The 16,848-nt window shown below is 40.7% G+C and overlaps 1 protein-coding gene across 1 annotated transcript; it reads left to right on the forward strand.

Moving 5' to 3' along the window:
- The first annotated feature begins 1,557 nt into the window (after positions 1 to 1,557).
- On the forward strand, positions 1,558 to 2,751 carry rps29 (ribosomal protein S29). Its single transcript, XM_078275212.1, has 3 exons — positions 1,558 to 1,669; positions 2,179 to 2,278; positions 2,651 to 2,751. Exons 1-3 carry the CDS (start codon positions 1,608 to 1,610, stop codon positions 2,657 to 2,659), a joined length of 171 nt encoding a protein of 56 aa, XP_078131338.1. The 5' UTR covers positions 1,558 to 1,607; the 3' UTR covers positions 2,660 to 2,751.
- Positions 2,752 to 16,848: the final 14,097 nt, after the last annotated feature.

Here is a 16,848-nt window from a genome sequence, read left to right on the forward strand (position 1 = left end):
ACATATTTTCTTTCAGTGTGACCCAATTAATGACTTTTGGCTGTCTTTTCAATGCTGGCTTCAATCTAAAGGTAGCCTATATTGCTGCACCATTTAAATGAAATGTCAATTAAAGCTGGGATATTTTTAAAGGATAAACATTTAGAGTTCTTGATGAATAACTTGATTGAACATTGTAAACATTGTATTCATAGATGTAAGTATTTAAAGGTCAAACCCCACATCAACGGTTGGAAGAATGAGCTTAAGCTTTTTGCTACATCTCTTCAATGCATGACTAAGGATGACGCCAAGAGACTGTTTTATTTTTTGGACTTATTCCCTACGTGACTAAAAAGACCCCCAGTATCTTTATTTTCTTTATTTGTTATGTTTTGTTGTATATATTGTCTCTACCTCAAAGCTGTCAACACTTATTTGACAAATGTACAAACACATTGTGCCTTGATTGTTTGTATCACTACTATACAGTAGCCTAAAGAATTTAAAAATAAAAAATAAAATAAAAAATATATATCCCTGCTGCTGACAGCAGCTTTCTTTGGCTCATCCATAGACTGTAAGAAAAAGATAAAAAAAAAAAGGGTTTACTATACCTTTAAATACTTAACAAGTTCATACCAATGCTTAAATACATAGCCTATAGCCTACATTTAAATAGAAAATCCACCCAAAAACGGATTTTGCCTTTACTGTGCTCTTCCAGCAGCTGTCTCCCTAAACTGGAAACCAGAGCAGTACTTTAGCTAAGTATTTGAATAAGGTTTGTTGGTTTGAGTTTAAAAAAAGTCAGAAATCCTTCATAAATAGAAAATCTCTGTTATTCTTTAGAACATTATTAATTTAAGTCCTGTCATGATACTTGATTGCCTGAGCAATTTTTTATATATTTTGCTTTCAAAGTGGTAACTTACAATAACAGATAAGAAATATGATCAGATACTGTATGTGCTTATTATAGCTGTCTACTTCGAACAACATTTTCTTTAGTATATACTCCTCTTGTAGGTTTATCATTTTAAAAATATATTCTTAATAAATCCTCAACACGATGAGTTTCACCTTAATTCTGGTAATTTAAAAAAAAAAAAAAAATGTCTTGTGCTAAATATAATAGAAATGTGTAACCATATCGTCAACACTGTTTCTGTGTGGAGATCATTAAAAAGTAAAATAAGAAAGATCATTCTTTTCGGGTAAATTACCATCTATATTAGTTCATCAACAAATTACATCTTCTTATAATATAATAACTGTCTCAACCAATGTGCAAAATATTGTCTGGGCGTATGAAAAATGATTTGTCATATTCAACCTGTAGTTCCTGTAGTGGCCTTTTGATTATCAAATTTACATACTAACTCTGCCATAAATTCTTGGCCATTTGATTTAAATGCCTCCTCTCCGCTCATTAACTGTGTTTGCTGTAACCATAGATCTTACGGTAACGCCATCTTCAGGCTGTCGGGACTACATGCCGCAGGTTTCTCTACCACTAGGAGGCGCCACACAATAACGCCACACCCGGAAACACGGCATCTAAAAGCTTCATTTGCGCACGCGCAACCATCGTTCTTCCTTTCCGACACTCGAGCGAGAGAGACAAGATGGGCCATCAGCAGCTCTATTGGAGTCACCCCAGAAAATTCGGACAGGGATCCCGATCCTGGTTAGTCCTGGCTTTAATGTGTCCATTATCGATATGTGTGCTATAGATGGTCAGTTTCGACGTGTTTGTGGCGTCAAATACTTGAGAATTTATCACCAAATGTCCACCGCATGGAAAGCTGCTGCTGAGCCAATATGGCGGTGAAGGATGCGCCGTGCTAACTTGTAGCACTAGCATTGTTTAGTAAGCCGCTCGCTGTTTCTGAAACGGAACTAGTGATGTTGAATCGCTTGAAAGCTAATATCATGTTCAAATATGGATTCTAGAGATGGTTAGCGTAAACTTTCTGTCGTGATATCGCAAGCATAACGCTATTGGAGCTTATGTTTAATAACGTCAGCGGTGTAGCACAGCACAGAGAGCGGCATAACGTTACCAGACGATAACCAGCTTTGTGGAGTTGGCGTGAGCTTCCGCACCTGTAGTTTGTATGAATGGACGGGGACTATAGGCATATTTTAACTCCATGTGAAGATAAGCGGACTAACCTCATGTCTCCTTTTTTCCAGCCGAGTATGCTCGAACAGACATGGTCTGATCCGTAAATACGGGCTCAACATGTGCCGCCAGTGCTTCAGGCAGTACGCTAAAGACATCGGCTTCGTCAAGGTAAGAAATATTGCCTGTTTATATCTAATTTAATGGGTTATCAGTTGACATTTCAGTGCATGTAACGACATAACTCAAGTACATGCGCATTGTAAACAACGTCTTTGTTGCTGAATTGCAGTTGAAGCATGTAACTTGCACATATTTCTCATTTGTTTAAACTTGGCGTTACATAAGCAACTTTAGTGTTAAGTGTTGTGTAGAAAATTAGCTTTTCATGAGTTTTGTAGCGCAACTTTCCTGGAATTCAGCATCTTAAGTCAGGAATGCACTAACGTTAAGGGTTCAATTGATCTCAGAATTTGCAACAATAATGTTGACAGCATATCATGTCACCTTAACTAATGCCAGGACTACTTTATTTTCACACAGCTGGACTAAATGTCACGTCCTCGGATGGGTCCAGTGATCTCTGGAAAGCTGGCCAAGATGGGATAATTCAGCACTGCAAATAAATGTGTTTTTTTGTCCAAGCCAACTGTATTGTTTTTATTCATGCATTGTTTTCTACATGTATGATAAAGCTTTATTAATGTGCAGGGAAGACAAGAAACAAACATGTGAACAGTCATCACAAACTGAACATAACATACATTATACGTCACAAACGGGTTTGTTAGCTACTCTCACTTACAAATGACCATGTCTTCATAGGCAAACTGAATAAGCACCATGTACTGTTCAACATTTTTATACATGAGCAGTAGGCTATACGTAAACAGTCGACCATATAATTGCTTTCTGATAGCTGGTTTATAACAGTTTCACAATTGTTTCCACATGGTTAGATGGACCTCTGTTAAGGTTTAGAGCATACCAGGTCTTAAATGTGGAGTACCAACTTGATCTGATCAGTCCTGTAAAGTCAAAGACAGATGATACTGCTTGGCCATTTAAATTACACTTGGGATGATGAGTAAAACACTTGCAATAAGTACATTAGTGAAAGTTAACGTTTTTGTTGAACTTGTTTTTGGGGCTGTGGTGCTGCTCTTTGATTGCATCTTCACATTTGTCTCGTGGCTGCGACTCAAATGCAAATGTCTACAAAATATTAGACACCAGTCCAATACAACTATTCTCAACAGCTTGTGTAATGAAGCTAATTGCAGTTATTTTTTTTTTTATATTTATTGCAGATCTGTTGTGTTGCACCACACCCAAATGGCATTAGTAGTTCCACGGTTAGGCTGTATGTGGAGCAATGTGCATCATTAGTGGGGAGACATTGAACAAGATCAAGGGGGAGGGAACTGGTAAAGAATAAAGTTGCTGTTCAGCTTTGACAAGAGAAGCTTTCGAGCAGAATGGCTTGGCTGCCAAATATACTATGTGGTCACTAAACTTTTAGACTTTGGCGAGCAAGCGGTCACATTTATCAATGACCTGAAGGGACATTTGCAGAGCTGTTTTACAAGAAATGAAATGGCACAATTAATCCCTGCAGCTGAGCAATTATGAATGCGCTGCAGTATAGAGGAACTGATTTAATTTCTAAGTCTGCATGTATTCACATGAAACGACATGATCCCCCAACCCCCCTCACATCCAGGAATTGGTAACATGCTGAGATATCTGTCTCGGTCAAAATGAGTGAAATCTGATAGGTCCCCTGTAGTGTGGCTAATTGCTTATCTTCAGCTAACAAACTTTAAATATTGAATAAGCTCAGCACAAGCACCAGCCTATCCTTTTCATCTATACACTTCCATAGGCACCGTGGCAGGTGGGATTCTATGCAGATCCACAAATAGACTTTTTAGGATTTACTAAAGTATTTCATGCCTTTTGGTCCTTTGTCTTTAAACAGGAGCACTAGATGGCAGCAGCACTTCACATTCATGATTCAAGACCAGTGTCAATGAAAACAGAAATAGCACGAATAAATACTTTGAGACATCATATGCAGATAACCAGCCTTTTTTTTCTTCTTCTTCTCCTTCTCATCAAGCAGTAGAAGTTTAAATTAAGTTAATGTGAGGTTTCAGGCAGGTTGAAGAAAAGGACTCTTCCAGACAGGTTAAAAGGAGTGCTGGAAATATTTGACTAAAGTAGCCTATATGCTGTTTATGATTTATCATGTAAAACATTCATCTTCAGTGAATATTTAGATCACGCCTTGTGCTTTGGTGATTTATCAGCCTGAGGTTTGGTCCTATTTAATCCAAGGCAACAAATAAATAACGTTTGACTAAGTCCTCTTTATCCTAAATAACAGATCTCTTTTTGCTCAACAGGATTAAGATGAAACATTGATGATCCCATTGGGGAAATTGGAACATGGCAAAGAATAAATAAGATCACAGCAAAGTGAAGGTTATAGGAAAACAACACCTACAATTTCAACACAAGAAGAAATAACATGGCACTGGAAATTCAATGCATGTACAAAATTAATAATTAGCAATGGAATATAGGCCTACATATACACTCTGATGAAGAAATGTATTGAGACAATATGTAACTGCAGCATGAACACTTTAAACCCAACACATTAATAAATACATACAGTAATGTGGGAAATCGAATATGTCTATGTACATAAAACGTAAATGTATGTATGTATGTATTAAATGAGCACTAACTCGTATGCATAAGGTGGAGTGTGTGAGGACAGTAAGTGCTGGCAGAGGCTGGACAGAGGGAGCTGAACACACAAGTGCTCCATGTTGCATCAGTCTGCTATGGAGGCGGCTGAAAGGTGTTGTCTTTGATGTTCAGCTTTCTTTTTTCCCCACCAGTGTATTAATGCTCTTGTAATGCTGCCTCCTCAACACACCAGTGCCAAGACAGCCGACCGATACACGTTGAAAAGTCTGTTTCATCCAACCTGAGCCCTCTCAAGAAGACTCTTTCGTCTCGGCTGCCTTTGTGTGGTCAGACCAGTTTGCTGCTCTCATGTCATACCATTACTTTCTTTTCACCGAGCTAAGTAGGCTAGTCATATCTATTTTTTTTTTTTAAATCATACATGAGAGTTTTATTAAAGTGGGGCTGTGTATAGGCTAATGCATGCCCAGTTACTTGTAAGATAGCAGCATTTCCATCTCCTAATGTTGGATGGTGTTAGTGGCTTCCACCATCACCAGCAGCTCCTGTGTGTCACTGCCCTGCAGATGCAACATTAGCATTTATTAGGGCCCGAGCGCCGACAGCGGCAAAGGCCCTCTTGAAACTGAAGGAATTCTTCTTTTTTCCGGCAAATTAATCGCCTTTTTGAGGGGCTTAACAAACTCAAAAACTCACCAAAATTGGCGGTCGCATCAAGCCTGGTGAAAATGTACGTATTTTAAGGGTTTCAGGAATAGGCACAACAAAAATGGCTCGCTAGCGCCCCCTACAAAACTTAAAAAATTGAGCCCCTTAACGTAGACTAACAAAACGTGGTACACATATGTAGCATGTCAAGACGTACAAAAAAGCTCATTGGAGCCATACCCTTACCACAACAGGAAGTCTGCCATTTTGAATTGAAAGTTCGAAATTAGTGTGATTTTGGCCATTTCCACATGTCGTACTTTAACGAACTCCTCCTAGAGATTTCACCTGATCGACTTCAAATTTCGTCTGTGCCATCTTAAGACCTTAAAGATGAAAAGTTCTTAAAATAATTGTAATAGCGCAAAAAAAGTTATAGAGGACCAACTTCCTGTAGGGGGCCATTGAAACAGGAAGTGGGTGTAACTTGAGTGTACATTGACCAATTGGCTCGAAACTTTTCAGGATTCATAAGAGTCCAACCCTGAGCATATCTATAGGCCAATATTGACTCAAAGTTATAGCGCCCCCTAGTGGCAACAGGAAGTAGGCCTAAAAGTCAATCTGATGGTGGTCAGATTTCATCTGATGGATTTGGTGTGTGCCATATCAACACCTTAAAGATGAAAAGTTATTAAAAGCTAAACTTTTTGTCAAATGGTGTGGACGTGGCGTGGCGCCCATTTTGAGCATTTATCAATGAACGAACAAGTTGTTACTTTAGTGTACATTGTCATATCTGCTCGAAATTTCTCACAATTGACAAGGGTCCAGGCCTGAGGACATCTATAGGCCAAAATTGACCTTTGGTCATAGTACCTCCCGCTGGCAACAGGAAATCAGCCTTATATGACAAACATCATCCGATTTACATGAAACTTGTGTGGTGTACATGTGATACTGAGCCGCCCCCTATACTTTAACCATGCCCATGTATTCATGCCACGCCCCTTTCATACCATTTGAACCGTTTAAGGTAGACCATTGTGTGAGGTATCATTGAACTCAGCAGAGAGTTCCTTATTCATTGGTGATGGTTTGGACCGCCCCCCTATGCTTAAGCCACGCCCCCTTTCATAACTTGTGACCCATTTAAGGTAGAGTCTTGTTTGAGGTATCATTGAACTCAGCAGAGACTTCCTTTTTCATTGGTCATGGTTTGGCCTGCCCCCTATGCTTTAGCCATGCCCCCGTTCACAGCTAATTAACTGTATTACGTAGAGTCTTGTGTGAGATATCATTGCACTCAGCAGAGAGTTCCCTTTTCATTGGTGACGATTTGCAGTGTCTGAGTGCCGCGCAAATGCACGGCCGCAAGGAGCGGCGTCCGCCAGTAACCCCGACTTGCAAGGAGGTGCGAGGGCCCGTCCAACTCTGCTTGCAGCTTTAATTTGAAGTTAAGTTTTTATTTTTTTGGCTCTGGCTTAAGAAGGCTTAAGAATGTCTGTCTTTAGCTATTAAATGTTCAACTTTTAAAACCAGTCACTAACTTTGTCAGTTTCACAGTAAGTTTATCAGAGCTTGTCTGCTGAAAACAACTGCTGAAAATAAGAACTCCAGCAATTTAGTATCACATTTCCATAAATATGGGGGACTCACAAGAGGCCAATTAAAAAATAATTGTCAAAATTAAAGCAGCAGATCTGAGATAATCTGACTTTTAGTCTAACCGCTGGCTCCTACATTTCCTATTATACGACTTGATAGCATATTTCATTAGACCCCCCCACCTACCTCCTAAATGCCCGCGTCTTATAAACACCGCTCCTCCCAACATCATCCATCAGTAAATGTGTGGGGTCATAACACCAAAACAATGAGCTAATGCTAAAAAGCCCAGTAGAACTGCATGCTTGGGGGCATAACACCCTGCAACATTTATTGACATCTTGTAACCTGTAATTAGGGCCCAAGCACGAAAATGCAAGGCCTGGGGCCTTGCACTGAAAGTGCGAAGGAACCTATTGTTTTTGGTCAGATTATTATTTTTACCAATTCCTCGTCGTATTTTTTAGGGGGTTAGCATGCACGAAAACTCACAAAAATTTGCACACATGTCACAACTGGTGAAAATTGCAAAGTTCTGTAGTGATTGGGCTCGGGCGTTGCCAGAGGGCTCCATAGTGCCCCCTAACGTGCGCCTTCAAGTCCATGGTGCTATTTTTAGAAAAAAATTACAAAATTCTATAATTTCCAAAATATTGGTTTTCGTGTAAAAATCTTCAATTTAGAACACTTGTTTGAGGACTTTAGGATGCACGAAAACTCTCAAGATTTTGAAGCCATGTGCACAATAGTAAACTCTTTCATCTGAATTCACATTTAGGCTTGGGAGTGGTATGGTTGCTCTATAGCCCCCCCTAATTTGTTTTAGCACTTGGGCACATTTTTGACGGCCTCAATATATACCAAAACACACAAAAATTGGCGCCTACATAAACACCTGGGAGCTTTGCGAGACTGTACAGCGATTTGGCCCAAACCTCTAAGTGGGCTCCATAGCGCACCCTAATGCCTGGAAGGCCTTAACTTGGACAAACTTGCTCCAGTCTTCACCAGATTTAATACCCATATTGATCTAATCATTGCGGACATATTTCCCATTTACCTTCATTAGCTCCGCCCAACCGGAAGGCGGACATTTTTAATTATGCATTTTTCATGTGTTTTACAGTCTTTCGAACTCGTCCTAGGCCGTGATTTCAATCTTCTTCAATCTTTGCAGGTAGTATCTGTTGACCCTCATGACAAAAAGTTATCCAGAGATTTTTGATAGTTGAAAAAATGCGCAAGTTACAGCAACTTCCTGTCTAAACAGGAAGTTGCGTTATCTTGGCAAAAATTATTCCGATTGCCCTGAAACTTGGCGTCAATCGGCCATTAGATGGCGCTGTTTTAATTTTTTGTTATTAATCAGCAAAATATTGATATATGGGAAACCTACTCTAACTACTCCTGGGGCGTGAGTCCGATCGGCACGAAAACTGGCATATAGACTCGGAGGACCCTCGTTACAAAAAGTTATCAAAAGAATTTGAATAGCTAAAACAATGCGCAAGTTACAGAGGACCAACTTCCTGTAGGTGGGTGTCGAAACAGGAACGGTTGTATCTTGCACAGGGCTATTCCGATGGACACAAAACTTAAGACAGTTGTTCCTCATGTGCCAATGAGGTTGTGTGCCAAATATGACGTCAATCAGCCTTTAGATGGCGCTGTTTTCATTTTTTTAATTAATGAGCAAATTCGCTTTGAGCGAAACCTTTTTTTTTTTTAACTCCTCCTAGAGCGTGAGTCCCATCTGCACAAAAATGTACACGTAGACTCAGTAGACCCTCATGACAAAAAGTTATCAAAAGAATTTTGATAGCTAACACAATGCGCAGGTTACAGAGGACCAACTTCCTGTAGGGGGCTGTCGAAACAGGAAGTTGTGTATCTTACCAAGATTTATTCCGATTGACACCAAACATGACACAGTTGTTCCGCATAGGGGCTTGAGCATCCATGCCAAATTTAGAGTGAATTGGCCATTAGATGGCGCTGTTAGAATTTTCTTTATTAATTAGCCCCATCGCGATATATGGGAAACATACTTTGTCTAACTCGGATATAGACTCGGTGGACCCTCGTGACTAAAAGTTATCAAAAGAATTTTGATAGCTAAAACAATGCGCAAGTTATGGAGGAACAACTTCCTGTAGGTGACTGTTAAAACATGAACGTGAACATGAACTGATCCGAGCAATCAGATCACATAGATTATAGGGAAAATAATAGAATTGAACATGTTACAGCGCACTGTTGGCATGGAAACATTCCTCTAGGTTTACCTGCTTTCAATTGTTAGACCAAGAGGCTCTTCTCACTGCACAAGTGCTGTGAGCAAACACACGGGTCATTCACGGTCTCCGTCAATTGCAGTGTTTGCTGATTGATGGCAAATAAAAGAAAATAAAAAACAGGGAAAAAGTGCAGCAGCTGGAGACATAAGAGCAAACACAAAGATCAATCGAAACAGTAATGGCAGGAGCAGTGTGAAATTATGCAGTGACTAAGAGGCTATGGTGTAAGCAGCTCTAAGTATTGATTATTACTGGATGTTTTATTCGCAATAAAATACTTTTCTTTAGACAACAGTAACTGTAGAGTTTAATAAAATCCTCAATAATCCATTTATTCCTTTGACTAGGAAACAGTGATATTTGTAGCCACAATTGCCACCAGACCACAGTGTTTTCTCGGGTATTTTCCCATTTCTGTGTATTCCCTTGAGAAATGAGCTGTGCACTGCACTGAGCTTATTTACAGTCCAGCGTGGAGCACCTGGCTGACTCAATTGTTCCAGTGAAACAGGGCCTAATTTTCCTGTTCCAAAGCCTCAATTTAGGCTTAGATGACTTTAGCAAACATTCATTTCTCTACAGATTCCAGGGGGAGACAATGGAAACGCACATACAATGCAATGCACATACTTTATATGTGGTCCGTATCACACTACAGAGAAATGTGCAGCCTGTAGTCTTCAAGCTAATGTTACACAGAGTGATAAAATGTCAGTGTTGATAAGTCGCACATGAAAGACTCCCAGCCAAAGTAAAAGCAGCCATATCAGAAATTTGGGTTTCTTTCAACCAAATTGCTAAAAATGAACATAGATGGTTCCATTTAACGCTCTTCTCAAGTAAAATGAAGTACGCTACTTTCATTGAATTTGGGGTGTTTTATTCAATTTTATAGTATATTTCTGCTTTTTAAACTCAAATTAGGTTTAGTGTTAATGAATTCCAAGAATAAGTGTAAAATTCATATGAGTTGGTAGTAGTGGGGAAAAAGTGTGAAACGTAAAAGTGACAAAAATGTCGAAAGAAGGGTCAAAAACGTTGAAAAAAGCCACACAATGTCAAAAAAGCAACAAAAACATTGAAAAAGCCTAGAGGAAAAAATGCTGAAAACGTGTCAAAATGTCTTTAGCCGGGAGGACAACGCAAGGGTTAAAGGCTCTGAACACCCACACAGTTGTTTTGAGTTAATCTGATTGAGTAGACCTCATCCCAGGATTGTGTGGGTGTGTCATCTTCCTGAGTCTCCTGTTAGCTTTGTTGCACCTGTTGGGCAGTATGAATTACACCTTTATCAGTCTTATTGGTAGATGAAGATTTGTGACCTAAAAAAATTCCCATCAAAACTCCAGCTCCACCTTTAACCTGAGCACAGGTCCAATCAGCCAGAATAACTGAAAACACCTGTACTACACCCCCAGGTTTCACTCCTTTAGCTAGTGGCATAAATGTAGCGTTTATCTGACTTTTTCATTCATTATGAACCCCTTAGCTTTGTTAAAGCTTTTGCTTAAATTATTTTTGACCTGACTGCTGGTACTACAGATGAGATATTAGAAGCATAAATATTTACAGCACATTTCAAGGCAATATGGCAGAACAGTGTCTTTAGGTTGTGCTACCGGCAAAGACAGTGAAAATATTTTATGAGAAACAAAACTGTGAAACTCTGGTTTCTAAAAGCAATGAGAGTGGGTGAATTGACCCAATTTGACCTTTTTTTAAGTTTACTTTGCAATTATTCATATGTTTCTCACTTTCCAGAGCTTACTAACAAGAAAGAAGATTACACACCCATGAAGCACAAACTGTTGTATTCTATTAACAACATGAACGTGAATATTAACAGCCAGGACTGAACCAACAGGTTAGGATGACTGGGGAAAAATGACCACCACACCTGTTTGAAAAGTTAAGGCAGATGATTTGCACTTACACCTCTTAGTCGCTGTGTAATTTCACAGCTGAAGTAATAAGTGCAGAGCCAGAAATGAAAAATGTGTTGCTCACCAGATATGACAAATAGAAAAAGTTATAAAATGCTGCATTATGTTTTTTGGTATTCAGCATGTACTGTGTTGGTTGGCACAATGCTAGATTTAATAAATTACACTGTGCGTCCATCAAACATTTGTGCACAGCTCATACGCAATTGGATCTGTTCTTTCACAGCCATGGACATGTAGCATTCATGTCCTATACATACATGAGTTTGTTTTGAAATGAAAAGCTGCACTAGACCCTTGTTTATTACAACACAAGTCATGTCAGACAGATTTACATGCAGGCCACAGATCCTAATTCAAACACTAGTTTTTGACACTGTGAATACAAATGAGATGGGATTTAACATCTCACAGTATCAGGTATGACACCACCAACCCTCACAAGCCAAACAGTGCAGTCAATAAATCACAGTCTGCCTTCTTGTCCAGTGAAAATATGCTACAGTACCCAAACATACCTGTGGGGCAGTGTTGCACCACAGCTGAAACTGAAGGTGGCAGGGAGAGAGGAGGCATGGAGCTCTGGGAGGTGAGGTGACAGATGTGCTCTCCAGTCGCAGTGAAAAAAAGGAAGAAGAAGAAGAAGAAGAAGAAGAAGAAGAAGAAGAAGAAGAAGAAGAAGAAGAAAAAGGAGGAGAGATGCATAGTGGTAAGAAGAAGCCTCGATCAGTCTGTCAGCTCGAGGGCATGTCTAATTGAATACGCCATGCCATTTGAAGTGAAGAGTACAGCTGCAGCAGAAAAGAGAAGCCAGCGTAGGGCAGGCACAGCGGGAGAGCAGCCTTCGCCAAACAAAAAGACAAATTAAAGAGTGAACACTGAAGATGTTCAAACAGATATCCCTGATCTTTGCTCTGTGTTCGACATCTCCCACTGCCTCTATGTAGGTATAGTGCTGTCAGTGGTGGCGTGACAATGTGTAAGAGGCAGCCTAAGTCTGGCATTAAGGATGGTTTGAGGAATAAGTGGAAGGTGAAGGAGAAAGAGTGAATGAGCTGATTTGGAATACTCAACACTGAGTCTAAGGGAAGGTATTAGTTGCAGCTTTGAGCAGGTAAAACAACCTGAAACTGAGATTCACATGAAGAATAACACAACGGTGGAAGGTCAGTAGCTGTTTCAGTATTTTGACTTGGCTGCCATATGTAGCTTAGCACAGCACAGTGCTTAGGGGCAGCTGGGAAAAAATATTACTCATAAAGGGAAAAGATCAAATAGTGGCATTTAACCATCCGCAGAGAAATTGTGTCACGGAGGACCCCCATCTTTCAGCTCTCCTCGGGCTAAGGGGATGTGATGTTCTGTCAGCATTGTAATTTATTTCTCACACAGGTCATGGCGCAGCAATCACACCATATACTTTACTTTACTGGGCGGTCTCTTGCTATAATCCCCCATTACGGTCATGCACATATAGAGTATGTATTCACCGAGCTGAAGGTATGAATGTAGGTATGCAGACTTAATGCCTCCAAGAGACTTGATGTAACCATAATTCCTTTATGCAACATGGAAATATCTGCCCACAGTCTGTCAGTCTCTTTTATACACTGGTTTAGATGTTAACCTTTTGATTTTACAATGCCTGGCCTGAATATAACCCATGCTCACATTTTGCATTTATGAGACAGCTTGAGACGAAAGTGTGTGAGAGGAAATATTTCACAGGATTTGCGTGATTATTATATTACAGTGCATATTAAAGAAGAAGGATGTCTTCAGGCCGTTCTCACTCTCAACTTGTCAACTTGTCAACTCGTCAACATACTGACTCTTGGTCACTGTGGCCCTCAGTGTCAGATACAGCGACAAGGCACCCTTTAGTGTCTGTATGGTTCTCACCAGCCAGAGTAACCGCTCAACCGCGGTCCTAAAATCTGTGTAAGGTTGTAGTTTGTTGAGGCGCATGGGTCAAACAATACAGGACTTTCACCCAGGAGACTGGGATTTGTGTCCCGTGTGTCACTTAAACGTACATCTTTTAACCCCATCCACAATCTTTCCCTAACCCTAACTAAATGGTTTTACCCAGCACTTTGACAAAATGGTGCCAAGGGGTCTTGACCCCGAGTGTTAAAAAGGGATGACAACGGTGTTGCACTTCAGTACGCCTGTAACAGGGGGGATGAGAGGAGGAGAAGCAGAAATGATGGATCGATATGTGATTTCCATTCATTTTTGTAACATGTAAACATTTGTTATGCGCTGCTGCAGAATTGCTCCCTCTGAATTATAAATTCTTGAATTATTGATCTTATTACTAGTTGCTAATTCTTTCCACTGTGCCTCTAGTTGTGAAATGTCTGTGTCTTTGCCATCCAATTGTCACACTCTGCTACTGCTCGGCCTCGCTGTCTATCTAGCTCACACTTGGCACTACAGCACTTCTAATCCAGGAAAGAAAATGAACTGTCACGCATGTTTGACTGTTAAAAGTGGATGCTGGTTTCCGTGACAACACCTCTACCGGTTGGGTTTCGAGTAATGTCCAGGACTCTTTCATACAAACCTTTTTTTCCCCCATCCTCTCTCCATTTTGAATATTTGAAAGAGGTAATTCAGACGGAGGACAATTCACTGAGCGACAGTGTGACAGATGCAGCTCTATTTTTCAGGATGAATGTGCGAATGATGCAGCCAGAGAGGATCAGAGAGAGTGGTGTAAAAACCCAGCAGCTCAGATGGAGGCACAGAGAGCACACTTTTTCCCTGCTCACTCCAGTTCCAGCCCATCGTACTTATTTTTTTATTAACCCCACTCCTACCATCACCATTATGCCTCTGGCTATTACGCGCAACATCTCTGTGGCCCGACCAACATGTCAGAAAATGACTGGCATTAAATGTGACACACAGTCCTTATGCCATCATTGCAGAGAGGGCCATTTTCCTCTTGAGTGAAATGGAGGATTGGTGCGGAGCGGATATTTTTTGACAAACAGGCATAATGCAGTTTTGGACTCGTGTAACTTCCCTAGTCTCCCACTTGCACTGTTTTCAGAAAACCACAGCAAACCACTGCCTCTCAGGATCCACACATACAACTCTGTCTGGTGCCACTCAAAGTGCCATTTTGACCTTTCAGCACTCACTGCTGATGATGTTCTTATGAAGTAAAGTAAATGCTTCCCTTTATGTATACCAGTGCTAAGAGGATGAACGGTTTTTCGAAGCTGTAATTTCAGTAGTAATGACATGATTCTTTTGAAGGACAGTGCTTTAAATGAAAGGTTATGTATACCTTCATTATGTATTATTCCGCACCATACTGCAAACTCTGCGCAGTTTTATTTCCTGGAATACCTTCATGTTTCTTTGACTATAACTTTAGACTCGAGGGATCCCGAGTGGTTAAAACACTGGGTCGCAGCAAAATGGTTAAATGCCCACAGCAATGACAAGTACAGGATTAAAAAGTCACGAGGAAAAGGATCGTATTGTACATTGTGGTTTGGTGGAGATGTGTCTTTCCCTGTAGATTCGCTCTCTGTTCGCCTGCGGCAACATGACCTGCCCACTCTCGGTTCTGTGCTGCTGCTGCTGCTGCTGCTGCTACACAAGGATCCTCTCAGCGTTTATTGATTCCAGCCTGTCCGCCCACCAACAGATCCGATACCAGTTAACATGATGCAGAGTCCACATATTTAGAGGCCGGAGGGTATCAGCAGACCCAACTCTGATGGGCATAATTGAGAGTGATAAGGATCAGTTAGAGCCAGGTTGCAATTGATTAGGTGTGTGTATAAACAGATCAATGACAGATCTGTCAGACAGGTCAATATAAATTATGAGCATTTTAACAAGCACCAGTGAGCGACACCAAGAGTTAAGAGGTGATATGGACTGATGCTAAGACCTTATGTTAGCTTTTGGGAATAAATAGAAGACTCATAAGTGAACAAAAAAAATAACTTTGAGGTTTAAAGTGTAAAGCAAACAAAACTAGGACACACTTCAACACGTGACGGAGGTGGAAAATGATGATAGTTTTGGTGCAGACATGGACACTCTGGCCTTTATAGTCCGAGGCTGGAGCAAATCTTGACAGCGTGTATGGCCAGGGGGCATCTGAGCCTGTCCGAGCATATAAAGAAACGTCTATTAGACCACCTTTGTTTCTGAGTACTGATGCACTTGGACCCCAATATACCTTATTGCAGGTCTACTTTCTATTTCATCTGCTTCCTGAAAATGTCATTCAGTTTTACTGCTCGTATTACTATTCCTACTGTGACTGCACGCACAGTTATTATGACTATTACTGCTATCACTACATCTTTTCATGAATGACTGGGTGCACTTTTATTTCTTCTACAACCGCTCCTTGCACAGAAATAGTTCACAGTAACCAGCCTATGTGTGTGACTTGATTTTTTTTTTTCTCAGCCTACACATCATTTTATAGAGAGATAGCTTTATTAGGCAATTTACATATACCTGGTGTAACGTTGGCATCTCATCATTCATTTTGTCTTTCGACGATAGCTTGCTCTACATCATTACACTCAGATTTGGAGTGGTGCTCAATCAAGCCTCAGGATGTTAATAAAATACGCCGGTTACTAAGATGAGATGAATAATTGCAGGAGTCATATTAAATATATATATATTTTTATATTAGTATAATTTCCAGCCCCACCAGGGTGAGCATGCACAGCCTACGTCACACTCTGGGAGGCGGATCGCTCTGTGGCGCCTGCCTATCAGGGTGGTTGCAGGGTGGCTGAGATGGTGGCGATGTAAGGGATGGCAGGCTTGGCACGGTGCACCGCACGATAAGGTTTCTGCACCACTGTGGACAGCACTGGGGGATTGTGGGAGAGCGCTTATCAGTCTGTGTCAGGGTCTATCAGCATCTGTCATGTTTACTCCTCAGGTGTGCTGGCTGCTGGCTGACTGCTCTGCCAAGGCTTCTTCATATCAGCCAGCTGAGAGCTAACCGGGAGCGCAAACAGAAACCCACCCACTGCTGCTGCAGACCAAACCCTTCACATTACTTCCTCTTTCTATATAAAAACATCTTTTTCACAAAGTTCATAGTTACATTCCCCGCTTCTCGCCGTCTCATCCTTCCACATCTTTTTCACCGAGTAACCTCTCCGCCACTCTCTATTCACCTGTCTTGGAGTGTACATGTGATGAATCATCCCTTAAAAGGATATCAACACACCTACACTAAAAAAGGTCTTGATTTACCCCAGCACATGTTGCCTTTTTTTCAGTCAAGTGGCGGAGCTTTAATGCCATTAAATCCATTTCCTATAGTTGCAGTTCACAAATGCTTCTCCGCTCTCACTGGAGCTAAAAATGTGGTTTCCAAACAGACCAAGGTCCACGGAGAGAAAGCAAGGCAGACAAAAAAGGACGACATGAATGCAGCAGAATATAAATTTTGCTATTTAATCGTCACATCCAGAATTTGTGTGTGTGTGTGTGTGTGTGTGTGTGTGTGTGTGTGTGTGTG

Source organism: Sander vitreus, chromosome 18, assembly GCF_031162955.1.
Source record: "Sander vitreus isolate 19-12246 chromosome 18, sanVit1, whole genome shotgun sequence".
NCBI lineage: Eukaryota > Metazoa > Chordata > Actinopteri > Perciformes > Percidae > Sander > Sander vitreus.

What these genes read in the sequence shown, in the direction of transcription:
- rps29 (XM_078275212.1), top strand. Translation starts at nt 1,608, where the DNA reads ATGGGCCATCAGCAGCTCTATTGGAGTCACCCCAGAAAATTCGGACAG. An exon ending in GGACAGGGATCCCGATCCTG is followed by an intron (nt 1,670 to 2,178) that starts GTTAGTCCTGGC and finishes CCTTTTTTCCAG; the next exon opens with CCGAGTATGCTCGAACAGAC.